The 27,445-nt window shown below is 32.8% G+C and overlaps 4 protein-coding genes across 4 annotated transcripts; all 4 read left to right on the top strand.

Moving 5' to 3' along the window:
- Positions 1-311: 311 nt before the first annotated feature.
- Positions 312-1,071, top strand: LOC114307248 (pathogenesis-related leaf protein 6). Its single transcript, XM_028252643.2, is given in 2 exon segments — positions 312-644; positions 646-1,071. Coding segments are annotated over 2 exon segments (486 nt in total). The 3' UTR covers positions 799-1,071.
- A 16,462-nt stretch (positions 1,072-17,533) lies between these two features.
- On the top strand, positions 17,534-18,004 carry LOC114262202 (uncharacterized). The gene has a single exon (XM_028202554.2). It carries the CDS (start codon positions 17,534-17,536, stop codon positions 18,002-18,004), a length of 471 nt encoding a protein of 156 aa, XP_028058355.2.
- A 3,919-nt stretch (positions 18,005-21,923) lies between these two features.
- On the top strand, positions 21,924-22,656 carry LOC114301933 (agamous-like MADS-box protein AGL62). Its single transcript, XM_028246892.2, has one exon. It carries the CDS (start codon positions 21,974-21,976, stop codon positions 22,631-22,633), a length of 660 nt encoding a protein of 219 aa, XP_028102693.1. The 5' UTR covers positions 21,924-21,973; the 3' UTR covers positions 22,634-22,656.
- Positions 22,657-25,988: 3,332 nt separating this feature from the next.
- Positions 25,989-26,579, top strand: LOC114301939 (pathogenesis-related leaf protein 4-like). The gene has a single exon (XM_028246905.2). It carries the CDS (start codon positions 26,034-26,036, stop codon positions 26,577-26,579), a length of 546 nt encoding a protein of 181 aa, XP_028102706.2. The 5' UTR covers positions 25,989-26,033.
- The last annotated feature ends 866 nt before the right edge of the window (positions 26,580-27,445 follow it).

Genomic DNA, 27,445 nt, shown 5'->3' with positions numbered 1-27,445 from the left:
TAATTATTTCATTTTAGTCTCTAAATTATGCAATCTATTACACTTAGTTCCTGAGGTCAATGTCATTGTAAATCAGTAGGGTACTTTTGAAATTTTACATGAAATCTGAATAAAAATTAAAATCACCATATACACACACGATCTCAAAATAAAAGGTTTCTGTCTAGGGAGAAGTGTGGATGACTATAGCTAATGGTTTCCCTTTTCCACATACTATTCAAAGTTAAATTTTCCTATAAATATCCCCTCAAACAAGCCTCATTTCCCATCAATTGCTAGTGAAATCTTTGTGTTCTAGACCAAAAGCTAAGATGGTGCTGTGTAAGCTTTCATTAACTTTTGTATGTCTCTTGAGCTTAGCCTTGGTTCATCTCTCCTATGCCCAAAACTCACCACCAGACTACCTCAATGCCCACAACGCAGCTCGTGCCCAAGTAGGTGTTGGACCTATGACATGGGACAACAACGTTGCCACCTATGCACAAAGGTATGCTAATTTAACGAAGGGGGATTGCAATCTCATCCACTCTAGTGGGCCTTATGGGGAGAACCTTGCTAAGGGCAACGGTTCATTTACAGGTACCGACGGAGTGAACCTTTGGGTAGGAGAGAAGCCTTACTATAACTACAACTCCAACCCGTGTTGGGGGAAAACAATGCTTGCATTATACCTAGGTGATATGAAGAAACTCGACCCGTCTTGGGTGCGCTAGGGTTCAACGTACCAACAACGATTGGTGGTTTGTGATCTGCAACTATGATCCCCCAGGCAACTACATTGGACAACGTCCTTATTAGAGATTGGTGTACTTAATAATTGTATGCATGCTATTTATATATATTACTAGCATAGATTTATAAATAAGCTTACAAATAATTAGCACAAAAATAAAACTAAGATGGGGGAGGTATGTTCCTATGTCATAGTTTTGAGTTAAAATAAGCATAATTTTGGCTGTGTGCTTTGTTCTTTTTAATTGTTTGATTTTTCTTTTGTTAAAGAGAGCTTATAATTTCATAAATCTGTCCTGTTATTGAAATGTTATAGCACTCGTTGTACTAATTTTGTATGTGGATGAACGCCATCCTGTAATTATTGTGAAGCATTTTTTTTTTTTTTTGCAACAAAAAAATTTGGAAGCTAAAAAGGAGATTTGCAACAAAAAGATAAAAAATAAAGTAGTTACCATGAAATAAATTTCAGGACATTTTCATTCATACTGATCATTCAAATTTTATGTATCATTAATAAACCATTTTAAGCATATTGTAAATAGAAAATGGATTCTCTCCCTGGGCATGCAAACAATTAGATTAATTTAGTAATTTTAACGAAATAATTCAAGTCTTTAAAAAAAATAACAATAATATAATTTTGAAATGAGACTAACAAATTTAGTTTTTAAAAGATAAACGTGATATAATCATATAAATAACATTATTAAATCAATTTGATCTATGCACATGGACCAACAACGAACGGGTCTGATTTTCATTAATTTTTTAAATAATGTTGTGACAGACTTCGGCATTTGAAAATTTTATAATTTTTTCCTTAATTACAGATGTGATGTGCAATAATGAACTTGGAAATCTAAAACAACATTACTAAAATAATGTGATAAAAGTCTGTAAATTTATTAGTTTCATATAATTTATTTATTTTTTTTTTATTACGTTAGTTTCGTAACATTACTCAGACAAATCCTCCTGCTGTTATCTCCAAAGGGATAGCTAAAAAATGCTTGTTAAGCATTTTAGTCAATATAATTTTAATTTTGGGTTTTAATGGATTGGTTATTGGGCTACTTACTTTACCATCTTACATTTTTTACTGGCTACAATTAAATAGCCCCCAAACAAATATGTATATATATGTCTTGAATTTTTGTATATTCATGTCTTCGATTTGGAATTTTATATATTTTATATATGTATATGTGTATGTAGCAATTTTATATGTTCTTTTAATTCTGTTTGATGAATTACGGAATAACTTATTTTATATTTTGTATTTTTTTTTCTCCTCATTCTATAGGTTTTGTATGCTTGTATGAGCAAATTTATTATTATTGCAAATTTACATTAGTAAAATATTAGCAATTAGTATTTTTTGTTTTAAAAATTAATTAAGTTAGTTTGACTAATTAGTTAAAATAAACAGTGTGATTGGAGAACACAATAATTAAAGTAATTAGGTAAAATAAAGAGTATACTTTTTTCATACTTTAACTAATAAAAAGTAGAGAGTGTGATTAGAATTGCTTAATATAAATTAGATTTAGGGGCATAAAAAAAAAATCCTATTTTTAATAGGAGTAAAGGTGCCAAATTTCCAATTGGGGAAATTAGTGAGAAGTCCTACTAAATAATTTTATTTTATGACAAATTTTATAAAAAAAATATATTAACACGTGTAATTCCACTTACATAGAATGCTAGGAATTGCAATTCTCTTTCAAAAATTTATTACAATTTAATGGCCTTTTTACTGTTGATTTAGATGATATGTATATCTGCTTACTTTGGAAAATAAGTTAAAAGTTAATTTTTTGACTTTTTTTTTGATTTTTTTGAAAAAATATATAAAAAAAATGAGGTGATATGACTCTAAAAAATAAAAAAAAATCAAAAAGTTTTAACTGTATTATCAAAATAGGCCATCATTATATTTATTGTAGGCATGAATGTTTCTTTTGTTTTTTTTGTTGTTGAAATTTGCACAATATGTACATTATATATTACATTTATATAATGAGTGTGGAGCCTATATGATGTCAGACTTACATATGAGACTCACTTTTTTGTGAAAAGTCAGTATTTATGTGTTCTTAATATTGTTGTCTTATATACTAGCAGTACGCGATACGTGTGCAAACTCGTTTGGAGTTATAATGTGAAATTCACATTAAATTTTCTAATAATGCACATATAAATCATATATGTGTAATGTAACATTTGATATTAATGTATTTGATAAATAATATATATGTATATTAAAATTTGTTCAAATATTTTTTTTAAAATATAATATTTACTAATCTCAACTAAAAAAAACTCTACAACAAAAATTCATATAAAATCTCAATTTGGTAACATAAGACTGAAGATCCTACAAATCTTGCAAAAAATATATAAGATATAGATAAAAATTAATTTGCAAACAATGTACATTGATTAAATTAAAATTTTACATTGTTAAAGTGAGCCAAAATGGTACACATGCTTACTTTGACTAATAGAGTACAACAATAACTTTGATTTTCTAATTGGCTTATTATATGTAAAGATACAAAATGTAAATATTATTGAAGTTTTTTATAAATGAAACTAAAGAATTAAAAACTTACATTTTGACATAGATTAACATAATCCAAATCAAATGGGAAAAAAACCTCAAACTTTTTAAGTCTAAGTCTAAACAATTGCACATATTTTATGCTTCATAATTTTTTATATATAATAAAAAAAATATAATTAACAATAATACACCAAAAAATACAAAATTACAAATTCAAGACTCTCAGAACATTTACAATTATGTAAAATTTAAGGGCACAGAAGAACACTAAATTTTTTAAACACACCCACAAAATTTAAAACACAACTATAGAATTATTTGTTCTGACCATCACAAACTCATTAAGTGAACATAAAAAATAAAAAAATAAAAAAGAAATTACAAATTTGATTTTTTTAAGCTTAGAAAAAGAAATTACATATTTGTTTAAGCCCAAATAGAATTATTTTACGATTATTCAAGTTTCAAACATTACAAACCCAACATTCATATAGAATATTTACAGTCGAAACAAATAGGTGTCGATAGAAAATCACCCGAGAAGCTGTTTATTCTAACCAATACAAAGTTATAAAGCAATCTGCAAAAAATATAAACTAAGGAAAGTCAATTTTTTCTCCAAGAAATCTAATAGCATATTTTTTTTCTTTTACTTTTTAATGAAGAAAATAAAAAATGTAATTAATAATGATACACACAAATTACCAAAACACAAACCCATGCTCTTGGAACGCTTATAGAGATTTGATATACACAAAAAAAAAAAAAAAAAACCATTAATATAAATAATAAAAAACCCAAAAAAAAAAAATTTAAAAAAATTAAGACTATTATTTTTTTTAAATAAAACAAATTTTATGAATATTGGATTGTTTTTAAAAAAAACACACACAAAATTACACAAATAAACAAACCAATTTTTTGAAAACATAAATTATAAACACACAAACACGTTGATATAAATCAATAAAAATAATAATACTTTTTTTTTAAACCTAATAACACAATGAAACATTTCATTTTGTAAATTTTTTTTTTTTTTTTATAGAAAGTATAACTACTAGTACTACACACAAAAAAAAATACAAAAATAAAAACTCAAGACACTCATTTTATATGATTTTTTTTGAGAGCACTGGCTTTTATTTTAAATAACACACACAAAATTAAGTGAACAAACAAATCAAATTTTTAAAAACTGAATTTATATACAAAAAAAAAAAACAAAACTTTTTAAGTCTAATCTAAGTCTAAATAATTGCACACATTTTATGCTTTGCAATTTTTAAGTCTATACATCCCCCCCCCCATGAACCTCGTAACATTCTTTTTATTTTCTATGAAAAGTATAATTAACAATAATACATAAAAAATAAAAAATAAAATACAAATTCAAGACTCTCAGAACACTTACAGTTATGTAAAATTTAAGAACACTGAAGAACACTAAATTTTTTAAACACATCGAGATTTAAAATGCTTAATTTTTTTTTTTAACAAACAAATAAAACCAATGACTCTTAAAACACTTACATATATAGAGATTTGATATACACTTACAGTTTAAAAAAAAATTTAAAACAAAATTAAAAAAATAAATTTTATGAACATTTATTATTTTTTATACTATTTTCCCCCAAAGAACCGGAACACTGTTAATGAAGAGAACAAAAATTATAATGAATCATATTACACAAAATACTTAGTGATAAAAAGATTTGATATACACTTACAGCAAAGCAAAAAAAATAAAAAAAAATAAAAAAATAAAATAAAACAAATTAAAACAAATTTAAAAAAATAAATAAATTTTATGAATACTGATTATTTTTTATGCTGTATTTTTTCCCCCCAAAGAAGCTGAACACTATTAAGACAACAAACAAATAAATTAAACTCAAACAATTGCATCAAAACACAAATGATGTACATAACATTGTATATAAAATTGTTCTATACATTGACTTGAATACAAAGTTAGAAAACCCATCCAGCCTGAATGATTATGGGCCAATTAGATTAGTTGGTTCCTTGTATAACATATTGGCTAAGGTATTATCAAACAGACTGAAACAGGTGATGCCAAGGATTATAAGTGAAGCTTAATCAGCTTTCATAAGGGGGCAGTAACATCTTAGATGGAATACTTGTTGCTAATGAGATAGTAGATAAGAAAGCTAAGGGTAGAGGGATTGTGCTTTTACTTGATTTTAAGAAAGCTTATGACTCATTTAACTGGGAATTTCTGTTTTCTATGTTGTCAAACTTTAGTTTTGGGACCAAGTGGGTGAGTTGGATGAAGGAATGTGTTACAACTGCCAGAATTTCTGTGTTGGTAAATAGGTCACCAACCCCAGAGTTTTTCCCTCAAATGGGTCTTAGACAAGGTGACCCTTGTGTAATAACCCCGACCCACAATTAGCCACAAATCCGTAATTAAGAATGTTAATTAAGTGGATAAGATAAATTAAATATTTATTATGTATTTTTGCATGACCTTTGACTTTCTATCTGTTACTTGTAAAAATATGTGCTTGGAACTCCGCTTTAGTATGAAAATTAAAAGCCTTATCGGCATCCGAAATCGGAGTTGGTTACATGAATGTGTTATTTGGAATTTTTAGAATCATTTGGTAGTTTTTATTAAAGAAAATTGATTCAGTCCAGTAAAGGTCGCATGCGATTAAATTGAGCTTTGATGGGAACTATTTTGGATTAATTGAATTTTGTGCTAACCTAGATAAATTAAGGTTACTTGTGTTTAATTAAAATGGTGCATGATTGGTTCCTATCTAATCCTTAAGTAAGTGTGTGCTGGGAAATCTGTATGGGTGTATTGAGAAAACTGAGCTGACCTTTTGGTGGTGTTGAGTGTAGAGGATAAACCCTTGTGTGGGTGTGTTAGAGTTTGCATGTGTGTGCACGTGTATTGTGCTCAAGAAGTGAGGTGTGCGTTGTGTTCTTTCAGCTGAGTGAGGGAGGGTTGTGTGTCATTCCCTTGCTCATTTGGTCCTCTGTGTTGAGAGAGTTTGGCTTAGAGAGAGAGAGAGAGAGGGGGGGAGCTCAAGTTAGAAGAGCAAGAAGGGAATTAGGAAGACCATCTCTCATTGTTTGAAATCAAGAATCCAGGTAAGAGTCTAGAGCCTATTCTTTTTGTAGATAACCTTCCATGCATCATGTATTAAGAAAATTGGTGAATCATTTACTGGAATTTGAAATGAAGATGGGTTTTGAGCAAGAAAATGGCTTGTACGCATGTTTATGAAAGATTATACCTTGTTCATTCGTGTTTTGGGTTTTACTCTTGAAATCTTTTCATGCATGTAAGTTTTACTTGTCATCTTCGAGAGATTATCATGTTTAATGTTTCAAAATTTCATGAACTTGTGGTTTTCATTGCATATTTTGTAGAAAAAAGGAAGGAGTTTGAAAATCTACATGTAAGAGCTTTTGAGTACAATTTTGGTAAATTCATGAGTTTCGAGTAAAAAAGAGTTTGTGAAAACCATATACTCGTGTTTATGAATAAATTTTCCAAGTGTTTTGATCAAGCCATGTGCGAGTTTACCTTTGAAATTGCATTTGAAGCTCCAAACTCTGTTTTTGGAAACCCAGAATTTCACAGTCCGCTCGAGCGAGGAAACCTGCGCTAGAGCAGAGAATGCGAGCTCTCAGCATTTTTGCAAGCACGAGCGCTCCGCTCGAGCGACAAAAGTCACGCTCGAGCGAACCCCTTGTATATTGTGAATCCACTCGAGCGTGGGATTTGTAGCTCGAGCGTAGATTGAGACCAACCAGCACTTTTCCCAAGTTTGCAGGCTGCTCGAGCGAAGGAAGTCACGCTCGAGCAATCCCTTTCATATTTCCATGTCCGCTCGAGCAAGGAAAGCTACGCTCGAGCGGGGACCTTATTTTCAGAAAATTTACCATGTGTTTCAATTCATGTTTTGACATCCTCATCGCATCTTAGGTATTCCTAAGACTTAGTTAAGCCATGATAATGAGGTTACGGATTAGAAACACATTAAGTAAAGGATGTACTAAGTTACGAGACTACAAGTATGTGTGTTTTAAGCAATGTGCTAAGAATGAACAAGAATCAACGTAATGAAAGTTAAGCTATGTTGGCCATGTGAATTTGTAATGATAAGATATGCTTGTGTTATGTATTTTTGTGGTTGTAGGTCAAGACTCGAGGGTTGATTGACCGTTTACAGGAAACCACTGTGAGTAACATTATTGTAAAGATATGTTCATATGATTTATGTTCCAAATGAAATATGATAAGTTACAATTTCTGAAATGATATCTGTTTTCGTGAACGAATGTTCCATGTTTGAAATCTATTATGGCATCCATAGATAGTCTCAAGTTATGGGGGACGACATGTAAATGCGGGTCCATGACATATATGTGATACGAGATCTTGTTAGCCACTTCATTGTGGTGATATGTGTTTAATCGGTATCCAAAACCAATTACTCTAGTCGGAAGACGATTTGTGATGTGTTTTATGGAATGTACCATTATTATGTTCTGATATAAGAATGGTTATGCTATGATTTGTTTTACGCTTATGATATGTTCGGAATTTGTTCACTAACCTCTTTACCTTAATGTTATTCACTGGGTTTTAGCTCACTGTGTGTATATATATGTATAGGTGAGCATTTTGGAGATCTAGCCTGAAGGCTTTTGTCGGAATCTGTGTTCTGTTGTCAGCCAACCATTGCGTCTCACGTGGAGGTTCCGGATGTGTCGCTTGTTATGAGTCTCGGTTACTTGTGTTTATGACTAGTAGTTTTGTTGGCTGTACATAAGATACTTTTATATGTGTGGGTATAATGTACGAATGACTATTGAATACATATATAAAGTTTTAAATATTATGTTTCATGTAAGTCTACACAGCTCATTGGACAACTACATTTACGCATTTGCTTCCGCTAGCCCCTTAATTTTGTTAATCAGTTCAGAGGCCTTCGGCAATCTAAGGATACTGGCCGGTCACGATGCTAAACCTATAGGGACGAGTTCGGGTCGTGACACCTTGTCACCATTTCTGTTCAACATTTTGGCTGAAGTGCTTAACATTTTGTTGGATACAGCTAAGCATTTGGGTCTGATTAGAGAAGCCTCCATAGGCTCTAGTGGCTTGAAAATCACACACCTATAATTTGCAGATGGCACCATCCTGTTTTGTGAAGCTATATGGGAGGAGTTAATTAATATAAAGAGAATACTGAGGTCCTTTGAAGTCATGTTTGGCCTTGGGATTAATTACCATAAAAGTGTGGTATGTGGAGTGGGGATTTCTGATGAGCTTGGCATAGAATTTGTAGCAAGTTCGAATTGTAACCATCAAAAGTTGCCTCTAAAATATTTGGGTATGCCGTTAGGTGCTAGTCTAATTAATAGATGTAAACAAAGACTCGCCTCTTGGAAGAGAAGATTTCTGTCTTTTGCAGATAGGATGACTTTGATTAAGTCTGTTCTTGCTAGCTTGCCTATTTTTTATCTCTCATTCTTAAAGATACTTGAGAAGGTAGCTAAAGAGATTGAAAGAATTCAATCTACTTTCTTATGGGGTGGTTCAGATCTTAGGAGGAAAGTACATCTGGTTAAATAGGGAGATGTTGCTAAAAGTAAAACCAAAGGAGGGTTAGGTATTAGGAGAATCAGAATTATGAATGTGTGTCTCTTATTGAAGTGGTGGTAGAGGTTTGGAATTAAAGGAAAATCTTTATGGAATGAAGTCATCTATGGGAACTACATTGAGCAAGGTAGTAAATGGCCTCCATCAACTGAGAAGAATAATAAAATGTCCAAGATGTGGGGTGACATAATCAATATTGTTGCTACTAGGGCTGAACTTCTTCATTTCTTTAGGAGTAATACAACTATTTTGATTGGTGATGATAGAAGAGCAAAGTTTTGGTCTGATAGCTAGTTAGGTGGTGTTTGCCTAAGAGAGGAGTTTCCCAGGCTCTATTCATTATCAAAGGACAAAGATGGATCTGTGAAGTTGTTTCATAACAGAAGAGATGTTGTTGAGAATTGGGTCTTAATCTTAGAAGGTCCATTTTCGCTTGGGAGGAAGAGCATTTGAGTAGACTGAAGGTGCATCTTAGTAGTTCCCCTTGCTAAGAGAAAATGTGGTTGATTGTTTGAGGTGGAATGCATATCCATCGAGAGTCTTTAGTGCCTCATCTGCTTACCACTAGTTTGAATTGGGTTTTGGTCCCACTTGTATCGTCTCAAATTCATTATGGAAGGTTGCTGCACCAATTAGAGCTCAATTCTTTGGGTGGTTGGTTTGGAGGGGTAGAATAAAGACTGCTAGTTTTTTAAGAAGAATTAGAATCATAAATTGTAATGTTGATGTTTGTTGTATTTTCTATAAAGATGAGGAGGAAACTATAAACCCTATGCTACTTCTTTGCCCTTTTGCTTGGCAGACTTGGTCTCATTTTGTTAACTGGTAGGGATTACAATGGGTATCACTAGGTTCAGTCCAGAGTTTGTTTAATTGGTGGTCTGGGTGTAGATTGAACAAGATGGAAAGAGAGATATAGAGTGTCATCACATTAGCTATTTTTTGGTCTATTTGGAATCTAAGAATTGAGGGTGTATTTAATGGGAGGCAACCTGTTATTGATGAACTTTGTGAAGCTGTTAAGGTGAGAATTGCTTTGTGGATTAAGTGATCATCCTTTGCTTTGGCCTACTCTGTGAATGATTTGGTTTACAACCTTCAACAAGTAAGGATCTGCATTGGTGGGGGCCAATGTTTGGATTACTAAGGAGGTTAAGTAACAGAGGTGTTGCAGGGGAAGGCTTGAAGTGAGGTTGCTGTTTTTTTTTCTTTTTTTTTTTGGTGGTTGTTATTTTCTTCTGTCTCTCTTCTGTGTTGGTTTCTCACCAACTTGCCTGTGCTTGCTTTTGTTTGTGTATCTTACTTGGTGCCAACCTAGTTGAGATTAGGTGGGTGCACATTTTTGCCTTTGCTCTTGTTTCTTCCTTTATTGATGTATGGTCATATGTATTCATGTCGATTATCATCAATGAAGTTTCTTTTTTTGCTGATTAAAAAATAAACAAAACTGTGAATTTTCAATCTACAATGTGACCTGTGGGGAAGTATTTTAAGAATAACATCACGTGACTGAGGTGACGCCGAGATGTCAATCGAGGTGCCACATGGACTGGTCATGTTCGCCGAGGTGATCACAACATTGCCGAGGTTTTCTACGGTAATGTCGGTATTCCGAGATACTCGGATAGAGGACAAGAGTCTTAGGTTTAAGGAACTCTTAGTCTAGATACGAATAAGGCTATTGAGGAGTTTATCCCTGTAGCAATCTTGGTTTCAATCCTTCTTTTATGTTTTGCCACTTCAACTGGGCCGGTCGGGGGTCGAGGGGGCAGTGTCCCTTCGCGGGGGTCTAAAGGGCAGCGCCCCTTGGCGGGGTTGAAGGGCAGCGCCCCTCAAAACAAAAATGCAAAACACATTCGAAGTTACTTGTCCGCACGTGCGGGGAATAAGGCCGCACGTGTGGAAAACAGGGCAGAGGGGGTTGAAGCACACTAGTAAAAAGGCAGGTGCAGCTGGAGGTGCGGAAAATTAGGTAGATCCGAAATTTTTCCTTTTCTTCTCTCTTTGGGTTAATTGAATGTCACTTTTTGGTATATCTCTCTCTCTTTAAAAGCATTTCCTCTCCCTTCTCTCTACGTTTCCTACTAAAAAACCTCACAAGATCTTTGGTTTCTCCAAATCTATTGGGATTTAGATCCAAGTCCTTCATCAAAGTTGGTTATCTAGGCGAGGGCTACGTTGTGTGCAGTGGAGATCGAGTTTAGGCATCGTTGAGTTTTGGGGTTTCAACTCGTTTCTTCTTCAAACTTGAGGTAGAGATTTTCTACACTGTAATATAATTTTTAGCTTAGTTATTTGTTATTATGTATAGATGATGAGATTTGGTTGTGGTTTGGACAAATCTAGGATTTGGGCGTGAAATGAAAAGAGGGGTTTTGATGAATATGAGGTAAACGAGTATGAGACTTGAATATAAGATCATGTTGTGCCAAAATAGTTGATTTTGGTGTTTGGGTTGATATTTGGTGAAAGGGGGGATTTTGTCCTAATTTTGATTAAATTATTATTTTGTATAAATAATTGGGATTAACATTGAAAACGGGAGATTGGAAGATTGTGATTATAAATGGTGATATTGGATATGTATTATCTCACCTGTGGAAGTTTTGAATAAACTATTTATTTTGATATTGAACATCTCTATAGAAATAATTGCATTGGGCTATCGGTGGAGGATAGCTATGATTGTTGTAGAAATTACACAAGGATTAGGCGATTTAATGCTAATCTATTGTTGGTGTCATTGAATATGACCATGTTATAAATACATTGTATATGTATGTTTATTGGGAGGAGAAAGGGGATGTACTCCATATGTGATTATATTTATAAATACATTGCATATGTATATTTGTTTGGGAGGAGAAAGGAGATGGACTCCATTTAAAGTAAGTTGGCCGGAGTGTCCTAGGTGAAAGACCCGAATTTTATATATAAATGGGTGCTGATTCTTTCGGGCGAAATATCCGTAAAATGGCAGGTTTGAAGTGTTTATGTAAGTTTTGCATAATTGGAAAATCATTGAGTTGTAGTCTCATTTTGATTGTTAAAAGATAACGAATTTAACTCATGAATTGAGTAGCATACATGAACTGGAAATAAAATTAAAGGAAAATGGAATAAGGTTGGCCTTAGTGGCATATGGATATGCAGGTCTTGTGGATATTTCAGATCGGTATTGTTTATGTACGTGGTATTTATACCTTTGCTAAACCTTATAAATTGTGTTAGATTATTTCTACTGGGCTGTTGGCTCACCCTATATGGAAATACCATTTTCAAGTACAGGTGAGATGCTTCCTCCAAGGCAATAGCGTGGATGGAGTTTTGGGAAGCAAGAGCTTCTTAATTATGCCTTTTGTGTGTATGTTTGTTATTTGTAAAGCCAAAGGCCTAAGATGTAATGAACGAGACTCAATTTGTGTAACCAAGTAATGACTTGGAAACATGTAAGCCTACATGGCATTTAACTGGTTGTTAAACAGTGAACTCTGATATATGAAAGTATGTTGTTTCTCATATTTATTCTACATATGAGTTATCTTTATTGTATTATTTTGGGGCGTTATAATCCCTATCTAGTCGAGAGTCCGAGATGAGCACTGAGCTTGAGTCCCATAGAGTGAGACTTCTAGGGGACTAGGTTACTGTTGGTTATAAAAGTGAGTCATCCTCGTGGGTCAAAGGGATGGATTTTATTTGTGAGTTTAAGTACTGTTTTGATATCTGTAAGAGAAAAGATTTACTGACTTGATCGTCGGAGTGCCCTCGGGTGAACAAACCACCACGGTATCCTCATTTTCTTGTTGGCAGGTTGTTGGTTCAATCTATTCTGTCAATACTCACCAACTAAGTTCCCTGTTTGGTTGTGAGATCAGAAATCTTACACCCACATGATCTATATATATATAATCCATACATACATGATAAAAAGATATTTAAAGCACACTTCTCGCAAACAATTGCATCAAAACACAAATGATGTGAACCATGTCGTACATCAAAACCACGCCACATTTATCTGCAATCAGCCTAAACCTTGCATAATCTCATTTCCTTCGGTACGAACTCCCACCAAATCAATAATTTAGAATATATAATAATATATATGATTGATAGATAGATACATGTGTATGAAAACAAAGAAGATGGAAGTTACCTTATAGAAAGAAGTCCATGATGCTGAAATGTTTGTGAAAGGTGGGAGTTCTTCGACGTGGGAAGTTATATTTTGTGAGTTAGTAATATATGATTTTATCCTTAATTATAAATTAATTTTAGTTTAAAAATAGTATAATTATTGAAGAAGTTAAGGTTATTTTAGGAAAATTAGTAAAAAATTGTGAGAGCATGGCTTCAAGACTCCAAAGTAGTTGTTAGCTTTTAATAATAGTATAGATTATAAGAGTTTCCATTTTGGTATAGATAAAATTATATTGTTATGAATTATTTCTTTTAATAAGACAAAACATTTTCTTTCATTTTACTCTTAATTTACCTAGTTATTTTTTATGTACCCCCCCCTCCTCCCTCCTCCCTCCTCCCTCCTCCTCGGGTTAAATTATGAGACCTATACATAATCAACTATTTCAAAAATTAGATTAATTTAATTTTTTTTATACATCTTTAAAAGGATACCATATGTAATTTTGTATGTAACTTTTTTTACCATATGTAATTTTTATATTATATATGTAATTTTTTTACCTCAATTTTTTTTTTTTTTTTTTGTGCTCGTTTTTTTTGTATCATAATATTTCGTGATAAATATCATAACATGTAATATTATCAGCAAAAATGGTTCATAATATTTTTAATTACTAATGTTTCGTAACATTTTTATCACACTATTCATAATATAACCATTATGATTCACAACTTTCACTTTAGTGGTGCATTTTGATTGTTTGCAACTTTGACCACAAAATTATGTAACTAACCCCACAAAGTGTTGTAATATTTATTATTATGTGGTTCTTTTAAAAAAATGTACAGATTCCTTTTATTCAATTAAACAGACATTAAAAAAAGTTTCAATGCATTTTAAAAATAGATTAAAACGGTATTTTGGTTTTATTTTTAACATTTTTACCTTTTATTATGAAATATTTTGAATCCCATTATTATAAAAAATTTAAAAAATGTTAATTAATTTTTATTTTATGAACCATTTGGTTGATATGATATTAATTACAAAATATTATGATTAAAAAAAAAGAGTACAAAAAAATAGAGGTAAAAACCGTACACATATATAGTATAAAAATTACATATGGTAAAAAAAAGTTACACATAAAAATATGGTATCCTTTTAAAGATGTATAAAAAAAATTAATTAATCTAATTTTTGAAGTAGTTTAATATATATAGGTCCCATAATTTAAGAAGAATAAAAAAAGGGGCACGGAGTGAGAGTACAGAAGAAAATAATTAAAAGTAAAATGAAAGAAAATACAAAAAGGATAGTTTAGTCTTATTAAAAGAAAATTTTTATTTAGCATGATATATTAATTGTCTTTGTTAATTCTATGTTAGTGGGGTTAATTATCGTCATTTATTTAACAAAACTCATAATTTGTACACAAAATAATTACAAAATAAATAAATGTAATCATTAAAATAAAACTGGTGACGGGTATCACACGTCTCCAAACAGTACCGTCAAGGGAGCATGTGCCTCCATTGATTTTAGCGGTCAAACAGTCTTCAAAATTTGTGACCGTTAATGCCGGTCCCTTCGTATCACAGCGGAAATAATTCAAAAAAATAAAAAATCAGTCCAAATTTTAAAAGCAAGTTATAAATTAATAATAAATTTTATAAATATTAATAATATATTTTTTTATGTATTTATAATATTTTTGTAAATGTACAACTGAAAATTAATTCTCCTGAATAATTAAAGTTTGTTTTACTGTGCATTGCGTTGCATATTCAATTTTAAATGTAAAAAGTTCAATAATATTTATATGTAATTTATATTTTGGATGTCTCAGATTTGGATTCTCTCATATCCAATTAAACGTGTTATTAAGGCAAAAAGATCAATAATATTAGAAGATTAAAATGAATCACAGAATAGTCAATAAAAAAAAATTTAATAAAAGATTGAGATTAAATCCAGTCATGATAAATCCTGAATTTTTTAATTTGTCAATTTAAAATCTAATATTTTGATTTATTTTTAATATAAATAACTTACCTATTTTTGTTAACTAAAATCGTCGAAAAATAGTATTTTAGTCATTAAACTCAATTTAATGACTAAAATATTATTTTTTTCTATCAATTTTTCATAACGAAATTAGGTAAATGGTTCAGATTAAAAACAAATAAAAATTTCATGGTTTAATTGAAAAAAAATTAAAAACTCAAAATTAATTTTGTTACAAGATCAAACTCTGATTTATTTATTTATTTTAATTTTTAATTTCCCCTAAAGTTTTCAAAAATTATCCGAAGTTGAAGGTTTCTGTCCAAGGGGGAAGTTTGGGTGACTATAGGGTTAAACTAACCAATGGTTTCTCTTTTACACATACTATTCAAAGTTAAATTGTCCATGGAATTTTCCTATAAATATCCCCTCAATCAAGCCTCATTTCACGTCAATTACTTGTGAAATCTTTGTATTATAGAACCAAAAGCGAAGATGGAGTTTTCATTAGCTTTGTTATGTATCATTAGCTTAGACTCACCACAAGACTACCTCAATGCCCACAATGCAGCTGGTGCCCAAGTGGGTGTTGGACCTATGACATGGGACAACAACGTTGCCGCCTATGCACACAGCTATGCTATTTCAAGGATGGGTGATTGCAATCTCATCCACTCCGGTGGACCTTATGGAGAGAATCTTGCTGAGGGCAGCGGTTCATTTATAAGCACTGACAGAGTGAACCTTTGAGTAGGAGAGAAGCCTTACTATGATTACGACTCCAACTCATGCGTTGAGGGACAACAATGCTTGCATTATACCCAGGTGGCATGGAAAAACTCAATCTGTTTTGGGTGCGCTAAGGTTCAGTGTACCAACAACGGTTGGTGGCTTGTGATCTGCAATTATGATCCCCAGGCAACTACATTGGACGACATCCTTATTAGAGATTTGTGCTATTTATATATATATATATATATATATATATATTACTAGCATACATTTATAGATAAGCTTATAAATGATCAGCACAAAAATAAAACTAATATGGGGAGGTATGTTCCTATGTCATGGTTTTGAGTTAAAATAAGTGTAATTTTGGCTCTGTGCTTTCTTCTCTTTTGTTGTTTGATTTTTCTTTTGTTAAAGAAAGCTTATAATTTCATAAATATGTCCTTTTATTGAAATGTTATAGCACTTGTACAAATTTTGTATGTGCATGAACGTCTTCCTGTAATTATTGTGATTTTTTTTTCTTTTTTTGGCGACAAAAAAATTTGGAAGCTAAAAAGGAGATTTGCAACAAAAAATAAAAAATAAAATAGTTGTGATGAAATAAATTTCAGGACATTCACTTTTTTTTTTTTTATTCAAAAAATGGATATGCAGATAGGCTACTCCAATATATCCGCCAGGAAATATTGCCCCTTAGCACCTACAGCATATTTACAGGGAATCCCACCGCACTTATGTAGGAGTCGAAGTTTAGGCCCGCATGCTCCAATTTCAGGACATTTCATTCATATTGTCATCACCCAAATTTTGTTTATCATTAATAAACCATTTTTTTATTTATCAATTTATTTTTCTGTTTTGTTACTCTCTCCAAACTCAAGTTGGTTAGTACCTATCCTCCTTGAGTTTGAGGGGGGCTGTTAAAATATGTTAGTGCATTATATTGTTAGTGTATTCTATGTTGTTATTAGCTGTAAAGTGTGTCCTAGCTGATCATGATGTCTTTGCTTTCGGTCCAACCTCTGTACACTCTTCTATAAAGAAGAGTAAGTTTCTCCTTATGTAATACACAACAACAAGATATCAATCAATATACAGAACAATCTTGTAATACAAATCAATAATATACATCAATTTGTTTTTTTACATGGTATCAGAGCTAGGTTAACAACTTAGTAATTCCGCTTCACCGGCGGGCGGCAACCTCGCCTTGGCCGCCCGCCGGACAAACCCAAATTTTCTTAATTTCTTCTTTCATGACAGATTCTCCGCCGCAGCCTCAGTCCAATGGACGCTCATCGGTGAACAATTCACCTCATCCCATTCGGCTTCCAACAACAACAACCCGCCACCACGCTCCTCTTCTCACTGTTGTCACCACTGTCAACCTTAACCCATCGATGTCGTTCCTTCAATCTGACCAACAGTTGGACACACATCACACAGGGCAACCTCTCTCTCTCGCTGCAAGAGAAGGCCACCGTGGTGACGGCACAATCATGGACCACTCGCAGGGGCAGCAACCCGAGGCTAAAATCGTCTATGGCCTCCACGAAGTCCTCAACATTACCTTCTGGTCCAGCAACAATGGGGTCGTTGATGATGATGGCGGTGACAGACAACTCGAGGATGACAGAGGCCGTGACACCTAGTTCCACTTCAATCACGATCACTCCATCTTCAACCAATGTGGGTCTACCGCCAACTCCTCGCCAGAACCCTCCACCGCCGGTACTTCAGCCCCTCATCGGCGGCGGCGCTGATTCAAGAACCCGAACTCTCACTTACATACCTCGAAGGCTTGCCCAATCAGATCAAGAAGCTCGTAAACCATCTAGGAAGATCGTTCTTTCTCTCTAGACTCTTCGATCTTGAGGTTCGGTCTGATTTCGAGTCCGATGAGATCATTGAAAAGGTTCGAGTGTTGCCTCGAAAGATTCATCTGCATGCGGATACAGATGCAGTACTCAATGTGACCTTCATAAGGGCCCCATCTCATGCTTTGTTGAAGGTGGATCTGAGCGAGTTGGACGTGGGCCAGAAGCTGGTGATGGGGGACCTTAATGTTCATCCGGCTTTAAAGCTTATTCTGTCGAAGGATCAACCTGATGTCTCTCCCTCTCGGAAACCACTGATCCACTCCACATGCACTTTATGATAAAAACATTTTTTTTTTAATCAACCCACTTATGATAAAAAAACATTTTTTTTTTTTTTGAACAACCAACCCAACAAACCATGTGCTGGTTTTCCCAATTCCTCATTTATTTTATTTTTTATTTCCACCACCTCCCTTTCTTTTTTTTTTAAACCCATCTTTTTGAACAACCAACCCCACAAACCATGTGCTGGTTTTACCAAATCCCTGACTATTTCATATTTTATTACTCTAATGGCTGGCATCGTCCATTCTCACTTTCTTTTATTTTATTTTCTCTTTTTTTTTTTTTTTTTTTTTTACAAAAAAAAAAAAAAAAAAAAAACAACCCATAACCATTTACACATTTGCACGACAAATCATATTTTATTCATCTCAGGGATTCACCCCGATCACCATTTTACACCAACAAAAAAAAAAAAAAAAAAAACACAACAAAAAAAAACACAACCAAAAAAAAAAAAAAAAAAAAAAAAACCAACACACATCGGAACAGTGGTATTTTTCTTCTCTACTCTGCCGCCGGTCTCTTCTTCTTGCCTCCGTCCTGGGCGGCCCTTGACGGTGTTGCCTCAGTGCTTCCTCGTCCACCGAGCACGTTTACTCCCCCATACTCCTCCACTGCAGCATCTGGCGGCCCTCCAAATCGGAACATCACGGTGGCCTTCCGCTTCAGCTCCTTGTTTTCTGCCCTTAGCACGCTTATCTCTGCTCGCGCATCCTTATACATGCGTTGGAGCAGAGCCAGCTGGGAGTTTAACTGCTGCACCTCATTTGTCCTACTCTGCAGCCGGTGCGACAAGTTTGTGACCGCCGTCATGGACTCCACACATGCCTTCAAAGTATACTGATTAGCCTCCACATCCGTTTGCACTGCCATTTTTTGCTCCACCGACTGCATCGGAAAGTTCAACGGAGCAAACTCAGTGGTGTTTGGTTGAGGTTCACGGGACACCGCACCTGTTATCTCTCTTGTGGACTCGTTGAGGTCGGGAAAGAGAGTAAGCAGACCACGGGACGACGAAGCCATTTTCTCTCGCAACAGAGTGTTACAGACTCTCTCTCTCAGCACAACTGTGTTATAGCCTCTCTCTCTCAGCACAACGCAAAATTTTTCAGAGGTTTCTCTCAGTTTCTTGTCTCAGCCTCTGCCTCGGCCTCAGCTCCGTCTTGGTTAAATAGCCGAGGTAGCCACGCGCATCGCGCGCCTCTTGACGCCGACAACCTGGCACGCCTTTTCATGGCACGCCTTTTGATGAATCGGGCACGCCTTTTGATGACACGCCTTTTGAGGGTGCGGGCACACCTTTTGAGGGCACGACTTTTGAGAGCTCGATATCTACATCCATGTATATCTTTTGGGCAGCCTATATACACACTCATACAGTGTCTTCTACACCGGTCAGCTTTATCAATCCCTTTTCAACCTCAAATAGGTTTTTATCTTCACACCTATTTGAGTTTGAGGGGGGGTTATACACAGTATCATGTATAAGTCGCTCATGGCGCACTGTGCATCACCACAACCTCTTCTACAGCGGTCCGGCATGACCCCGTAAACTGTCCCGACATTGATTCCGGTCAGCTTCTACAACGGTCCGGCATGACCCCGTAAACTGTCCCGACATTGATTCCGGTCAGCTTCTACAACGGTCCGGCATGACCCCATAAACTGTCCCGACATTGATTCCGGTCAGCTTCTACATCGGTCCGACATGACCCCGTAAACTGTCTTCTACAACGGTCCGACATGACCCCGTAAACTGTCTTCTACATCGGTCTGACACGACCACACAGTGTCTGCTACATCGGTCCAGCATGACCTCGTAAACTGTCCTGCTACATCGGTCCGGCATGACCTTGTAAACTGTCCTTCTACACCGGTCCGACATGACCCTATAAAGTGTCTCCTACAACGGTCTGACACGACCATACCGTGTCTCCTATCCATTTTTTTATTTATCAATTTATTTTTCTGTTTTGTTACTCTCTCCAAACTCAAGTTGGTTAGTACCTATCCTCCTTGAGTTTGAGGGGGGCTGTTAAAATATGTTAGTGCATTATATTGTTAGTGTATTCTATGTTGTTATTAGCTGTAAAGTGTGTCCTAGCTGATCATGATGTCTTTGCTTTCGGTCCAACCTCTGTACACTCTTCTATAAAGAAGAGTAAGTTTCTCCTTATGTAATACACAACAACAAGATATCAATCAATATACAGAACAATCTTGTAATACAAATCAATAATATACATCAATTTGTTTTTTTACAAGGGGCATGAAAAAAAAAAAAAAACTATTTTAATACAAGTAAAGGTGCCAATTAGGAAATTATGAAAAGTCCTACTGTATAATTTTATTTTATGACAAATTTTATGAAAAATCTATTAACACGTGTAATTCCACTTATATAGAATGCCACGACTTAAAATTTTCTTTCAAAATTTATTACAATTTAATGGCTTTTTTACTATTGATTTAAATGATATGTATATCATTATGTTTATTGTGGGCATGAATGTAGGCATGAATGTTTCCTTTTTTTTGTTGTTGAAATTTGCATAATATTTATGTCATATGGTACATTTATATAAGGGTTATTACACCTCAATGGTGTCAGAAGACAACAAAAAAAAAAAAAAAAAAAAAAAAAAAAAAAAAAAAACATATACATGAAAAAGTTTATAATTTTAATTATTAATATGTATAAAGTTTCTCATTAATTTGTAATTATTTTTTAAAACTATGTTGATATTATATTTCCCATTATATAATGGATGGGGCCCACATAATGTGGGATTCGCATATGAAATCCACCTTTGTGAAATATGAAATCCACCTTTGTGAAATATCTGTGTTCATTTTATTTTTAATTTTTTGTATTTTTAGCATTGGTGTTATATATGTATTATTATAAACGTTTCCTTTTTGGTGGACATAAATGATACCTTTCCTTTTTCATGGAGACTTTCATGGTATTATATTATTATGCTAATTATATTTTATTATCTGTCATCGTGTTTTAATAATTTTATTGAATGAAAAAGTGGAATTTCATACTTATAGCATTTTTTTTTCCATAGTCTTAAATGTGAATATTTACATTTAAAATTTCACACTTTACAAAAATTCACACTAGGTTCTTTTGATTGAAATTTCCAAATGAGTGAGTATTGTCAAATTTTGTTACCATTTTTAGTGTTACATTTGAAAAAATTTAATTTTTAACCTTTTGCAGAGCTCTACCAAAATTTTGGGGTTTATAAAATATATGAGACTTAACATAATACATATGGACTTGACATGGTTTGATTTGTTTCCTCCTATTACTTCACCATCTTTTGTATCACATTCCATTTGGCAATTTATGACCATAAATACGAGTATATATTGGGTATAACAAATGTATAACGTAACAATATTATTAATTTGTAAATAAATTTATATTACAATAGTGAAAATTACATAGCTAGACTATGAATAAACATTCAAGTATTATGATTGATTACATTTCAAGGGGGGAAAAAAATTGAATAATTTGATAATCTATGCCACCATTTAGCTTAGAATACACTACACTCTATTGAGGCTCCAAATACTATCTAATTTTGAGAGAGAACAAAATTACATGCTTTCTTTGTCTTTCTGTTCTAAATATGCTTTTAAATTCCAACATTCGTTTTTGTTTTGAGATTTATATCACATTGGATAGCTGTCAACGTACGAGAAAAGAAGGATATAGAAATTTTGTGACATTAACTTGCCCCAAAATATGTAATTAAATTAAATGACATGCAAAATATAGTATTAAAACCTAAAAGGAAGCAAATTTTCAACAAGTTTTGAGAGTAAATTCAAACTATATATGGAAACACACCCTATATATACTCATACGTTTCTCTCATTAGATAATCACCATTTCAATTCCTTATTTCTCTAATAATTTTTTTTGTGTGTCATCGGTTGCAGCCATGGCGAGAAAGAGCAAAGGTCGTCAGAAGATCGAGATAACAAGAATGTCAAAAGAAAGCAACCGACTTGTCACCTTTTCAAAGCGTCGTTCTGGGCTATTCAAGAAGGCAAGCGAACTTTGCACCCTTTGTGGCGCTGAACTTGCCATCATCGTCTTTTCTCCTGCCAAAAAGGCCTTCTCTTTTGGCCACCCTTGTGTTGACACCATTGTAGATCGCTTTCTCTCTCGAAACACTCAACCCAATTCAGGTTCACTCCAACTTGTCGAGGCTCACCGCAACGCAAATGTTCGTGAGCTTAACTTGCACCTTACTGAAGCACTTGATACGTTGGAAGCGGAGAAGAAAAAAGGCGAAGAGCTTAACAAGATGAGGAAAGATAGCCGAGACAAGTGTTGGTGGGAAGCACCGGTTAGTGAGCTTGGACTTCAACAACTCGAGCAATTGAAGGTGGCAATGGAGGATCTAAAGAAGAATGTTGTGAAGCAAGGCGAGAAGATTCAGATGGAGGAATCAAACCCTTCGAGGTTTTTTGCAGCTGGGTCAAGTTCCATGGGAGGGCATGTTGGAGGTGGTCCTCATGATGTTAAGGTTTCTGGGCTAGGTCTGTCCATGACTCCACATGGATATACCCTTGGCTATGGACATGGGTTTTTCTGATATGTGTAGTCTGTTGTTTCTTGCTATGAAGAACTTGCATGTTTGCTTTATGATTTTGGTGTTAAATTAATATTACAACAATATTATGTACTACAAAAACATCTATAAAACTGCAAAATTTTATTAAATTATTAGTGAAATATTGCAAAATTTCATTGTTTTTGCAAAGAAACTATGGAAATTTCACACTTTTTGTAGAGAAAGTAAAGTTTCATAATTTTTTTTTATATAAACTGTGTGAATTTATGTAATTGAGAATTTTTCATTTTTTTTTTCAAAATTTTATATTTAATATGAATGTTGTTTGATAAATTTCATTGAATAGGATCCAAAAATCTAGATATACTGAAAAATGGCTATGTAAAACGAAATTCATAGAAATAAAATTTTAAAACAAAATAAAAATTATTTGCCTGGTACTTTATTTAACTTGTGTTTATACACATATCACGTTTTAACAAGATAATAGAATTTCAATCAAGGAATAATAAGTAAAACTTAATATGTTAAATTTATTTATTTATTTTTGTAAAACTTAATCTATTAAACTTTTACATAATGAACCTATAAAAAAATTGTCCCATAAAACCATTAGTCCACTTTAAATCTATTTATTTATTTTTGTAAAACTTAATCAATTAAACTTTTACATAATGAACCTATAAAAAAATGCCCCATAAAACCCTTAGCACACTGAACCGGTGACTTCTCATTTCATTCTACAATGTAGGTACTTGACTATAGAGAGCGATGACATTGATGAAATTTAAAACTTAACTCTTTTGAATAATATGACAACCCTAACCATTCACTTTTAATATTGTAGAATTTATTTATTTATTTATTTATTAATTACTTTGTGACATGATGTAAAACAATAATCCCTCAAGTACTCAATAAATGTAAGGGTTGGACCACGGGTCCATCGCAAATCATGTTTTAATGTTTCGATTCAGTGATTCATCTAAAAAAGTACAAATAAATTTCAATTCAAGCCCACGGTGCGCTGCATGCAGGTTCCAATTTAAAAAAGGACAATTTAAATGTTTAAAAACAATAACAATCAGTGTAATTTCGAAATAAGACTAATTTAATTTTTTAATGATAAACATGATAAAATCATATAGCTAATATTATTAATCAATTTGATCTATGCGCATGGACTAACAAAACGAACCAATCTGATTTTGATGAATTTTTCGAATAATGTTGTGACAACCTTCTGCATTTGAAAATTTTACAAATTTTTTCTTTGTCACAGACAAATCCTCCGGCTGTTTTTTTTTTTATTCTTATAATACAAACTAGATTTAGGGGCATGAAAAAAAATAAAAATAAAGAAATCATCTTTTAATACAAGTAAAGGTGCCAATTAGGAAATTAGTGAAAAGTCCTACTGTATAATTTTATTTTATGACAAATTTCATGAAAAATCTATTAACACGTGTAATTCCACTTATGTAGAATGCTACGAATTAAAATTTTCTTTCAAAATTTTATTACAATTTAATGGCTTTTTTACCATTGATTTAAATGATATGTATATCATTATGTTTATTATAGGCATGAATGTTTCCTTTTTTTGTTGTTGAAATTTGCATAATATTTATACCATATGGTACATTTATATAAGGGTTATTACACCTCAATGGTGTCAGAAACAAAAATAAAATAAAATACATATACATATACATATACATGAAAAAATTTATAATTTTAATTATTAATATGTATAAAGTTTCTTTTTAATTTGTAATTATTTTTCTAAAACTCTATTGATATTATATTTCCCATTATATAATGGATGGGGCCCACATGATGTGGGATTCACCGACAATGCTAGGTAGCTCAAATTTTTGTGGCTCAAATGGCTCAAATCTGTCAAAACGACGTCGTTTTGACAGATTTTGAGTGTAAAACGACGTCGTTTTGACAGATTTGAGCCATTTGAGCCACAAAAATTTGAGCTACCAAACATTTTCCGGGATTCACATATGAGACCTACCTTTGTGAGATATCTGTGTCCATTCTATATTTAATTTTCTGTATTTTTAACATTGGTGTTATATATGTATTATTATAAACATTTCCTTTTTGGTGGAGATAAATGATACCTTTCCTTTTTCATGGAGACTTACATGGTATTATATTATTATATGTTAATTATATTTTATTATATGTCATAGTGTTTTAATTATGTATTATAACGTTTCCTTTTTGGTGGAGATAAATGATACATTTCCTTTTTCATGGAGAGGCCATGTTTGATTCACAATACTTATAGTGAGGTATTAATAATCCAATCAAATTAGTGTGGTATTAACTATCCCACCCCTACCCCATTACTAATAATCCTACAAATTTGTTGGATTAATTATCCATTGGATTAATAGTCCTAAACCAAAATGTCAAAACAAACATAGGATGATTGGGCCCACGGATTAATAATCCTAATCCCATGCTTTAATCCTTCCAATCAAACATGCTCGAGCATGTTTGACATTTTTATATGAAATTTCACATTTTTATATGTTAATTATATTTTATTATATGTCATATTGTTTTAATTATGTATTATAACGTTTCCTTTTTGGTGGAGATAAATGATACCTTTCCTTTTTTGTGGAGACTTTCATGGTATTATGTTTATTATATTTTATTATACAGTGATTTAGACCCCCTCAAATTTCAACCCCCACCACTCCCCACACACACGTGGCGGGTGGTGATTGGAGGAGAAGAAAAAAAAGAAAAAAAAAAAGTGACCAATCAAAAAAGAAAGGGGTGGGGGAAAGGGGGTCTCAATCTTTATTCTTTATTATATGTCATGGTGTTTTAATAATTTTATTGAATGAAAATGTGAAATTTCATACTTATAGCTTCTTTTCTTTTTTTCACAGTCTTAAATGCGAATATTTACATTTGAAATTTCACACTTATACAAAAATTCACACTAGGTTATTTTGATTGAAATTTCCAAATGAGTGAGTATTGTCAAATTTTGTTACCATTTTTAGTGTTACATTTGAAAAAATTGAATTTTTTACCTTTTGCATTGCTCTACCAAAATTTTGGGGTAAATAAGTGTACTTTTTGTCTTTTTGGACTAAAAAATTGAGGAAGAAAATATGGATGTTTGGGTTAACTTTTTGACTTTTTATGAAAAAATGTGTAATAAAAAATTATAAAAATTAATTTATAAGGAAAAATTAGGATTGGAAGTTGTGCAGCTGTAATTGTTGACTTTTGGTGAATAGTGTTAACTTTTTAATTTTTTGAATAACTTTTTGGCTTTTTAACTTTTTTGCAATATGTCAAACTTGGCCTTAATATAATACAAGTTACATGTAGAACTTTGTGTTAAAAATCCCTTGTGATGTAATTTGCCTACAAATATCACATGAAACAAGCCTCATTGGAAACACTTTGTGTTATAGACAAAAAAAAAAAAAAAGAAGAAGGCAAGATGGTGTTGAGTGATATTTCGTTAGCTTTTGTATGTCTCATAGCCTTGGTTCATCCCTCCCATGCCCAAAACTCACCACAAGATTACCTTAATGGCCAAAATGCAGCTCGTGCCCAAGTGGGTGTTGGGCCTTTGACATGGAATAATACTGTAGCTGCCTATGCACAAAACTATGCTAATTCGAGGATTGGCGATTGCAATCTCATCCACTCAAACGGACCTTACGGGGAGAATCTTGCCAAGGGCACAGGTTCATTTACAGGTGCCAATGCAGTGAGTCTTTGGGTTGGAGAGAAGCCTTACTATGACTACAAGTCCAACACATGTGTTGGGGGACAAGATTGCGGACATTATACTCAGGTGGTGTGGCGAAAGTCAATCCATCTTGGGTGCGCTAGAGTTCTATGCAAGAATGGATGGTGGCTTGTTTCTTGCAATTATGATCCCCCAGGCAACTATATTGGAGAGCGTCCTTACTAAAGATCAATGTTTTTGTTAATGTTCAAGCAACTAATTATATATATTAGTTGCATATAAGTATCATTAAGTTTACAAATGATTAGCAAAAAAATAAAACAAATTGTTAAGATGGCAAGGTATATGTTTGTGAGTTAAATTTATGTTCTTTTTTTTTTTTTTGGGGGGGGGGGGGGGGGGGGGGGGGGGGTGAGGCTTTATGCTTTGGTCTCTTTGTCTGATTTTTCTTCAGTTGAAGAGAACTTATAATTTCATAATTTTCAATTTGTCATGTTATTGAAATTTTTTAGCAGTCTTTGTAAAAAGTTGTTAATTTCCATAGTTGACGATGACGACTTTAGGTGGGGAAAAAATTAAAAAAACAAAACCAGATATTTATCTACGGCCAACCCATGACCAAGAAAGTCTTCTGCTAACGTGACAAAAAAGAGGCCCTGTTTGGTAATTCAATTTTTTTAATTATTATTAAAATAATTAAGAAGTCAAAAAAAAAATTAAAAATTATTAAAGTTAAAAAATCACCAAAAAATTGTCAAACATTTCAGTAAACCATGATTTTTAATACAATTAAAAAGAAAAATGCTACATATAATTCTATTTTTTTACCTCTTTTTCTTACCTTAAAGACAAAAGTGAAGTCTCATATGTTTTTGTTGATGTGGACCGATTTCGTTGTGTCTTGGAGTGAGAAAATGAGATAAAAAAATTGGATTATGTATAACAAATTCAATTAAAAAATTTTATTCTTAAACACATTAATTTTTTTAATCACATAAAAATTTTAAAAAATAAAAAAATATTAACTTTTTATTTACGCCAACCCATGAAGTATAAATCATTTACCTCTGATGGTGTGCTTTCATGTCATG

This window comes from Camellia sinensis, chromosome 2, assembly GCF_055761805.1.
Source record: "Camellia sinensis isolate YWXY chromosome 2, ASM5576180v1, whole genome shotgun sequence".
NCBI classification, from domain to species: domain Eukaryota; kingdom Viridiplantae; phylum Streptophyta; class Magnoliopsida; order Ericales; family Theaceae; genus Camellia; species Camellia sinensis.
The sequence above is the reverse complement of the archived record's forward strand: the minus strand, read 5'-3'. Positions and strand labels throughout refer to the sequence as shown.

Excerpts from the sequence above, each read along its gene's own strand:
- LOC114262202 (XM_028202554.2), top strand. The coding sequence starts at position 17,534 with ATGTGGGTCTACCGCCAACTCCTCGCCAGAACCCTCCACCGCCGGTAC.
- LOC114301933 (XM_028246892.2), top strand. The coding sequence starts at position 21,974 with ATGGCGAGAAAGAGCAAAGGTCGTCAGAAGATCGAGATAACAAGAATG.
- LOC114301939 (XM_028246905.2), top strand. The coding sequence starts at position 26,034 with ATGAAACAAGCCTCATTGGAAACACTTTGTGTTATAGACAAAAAAAAA.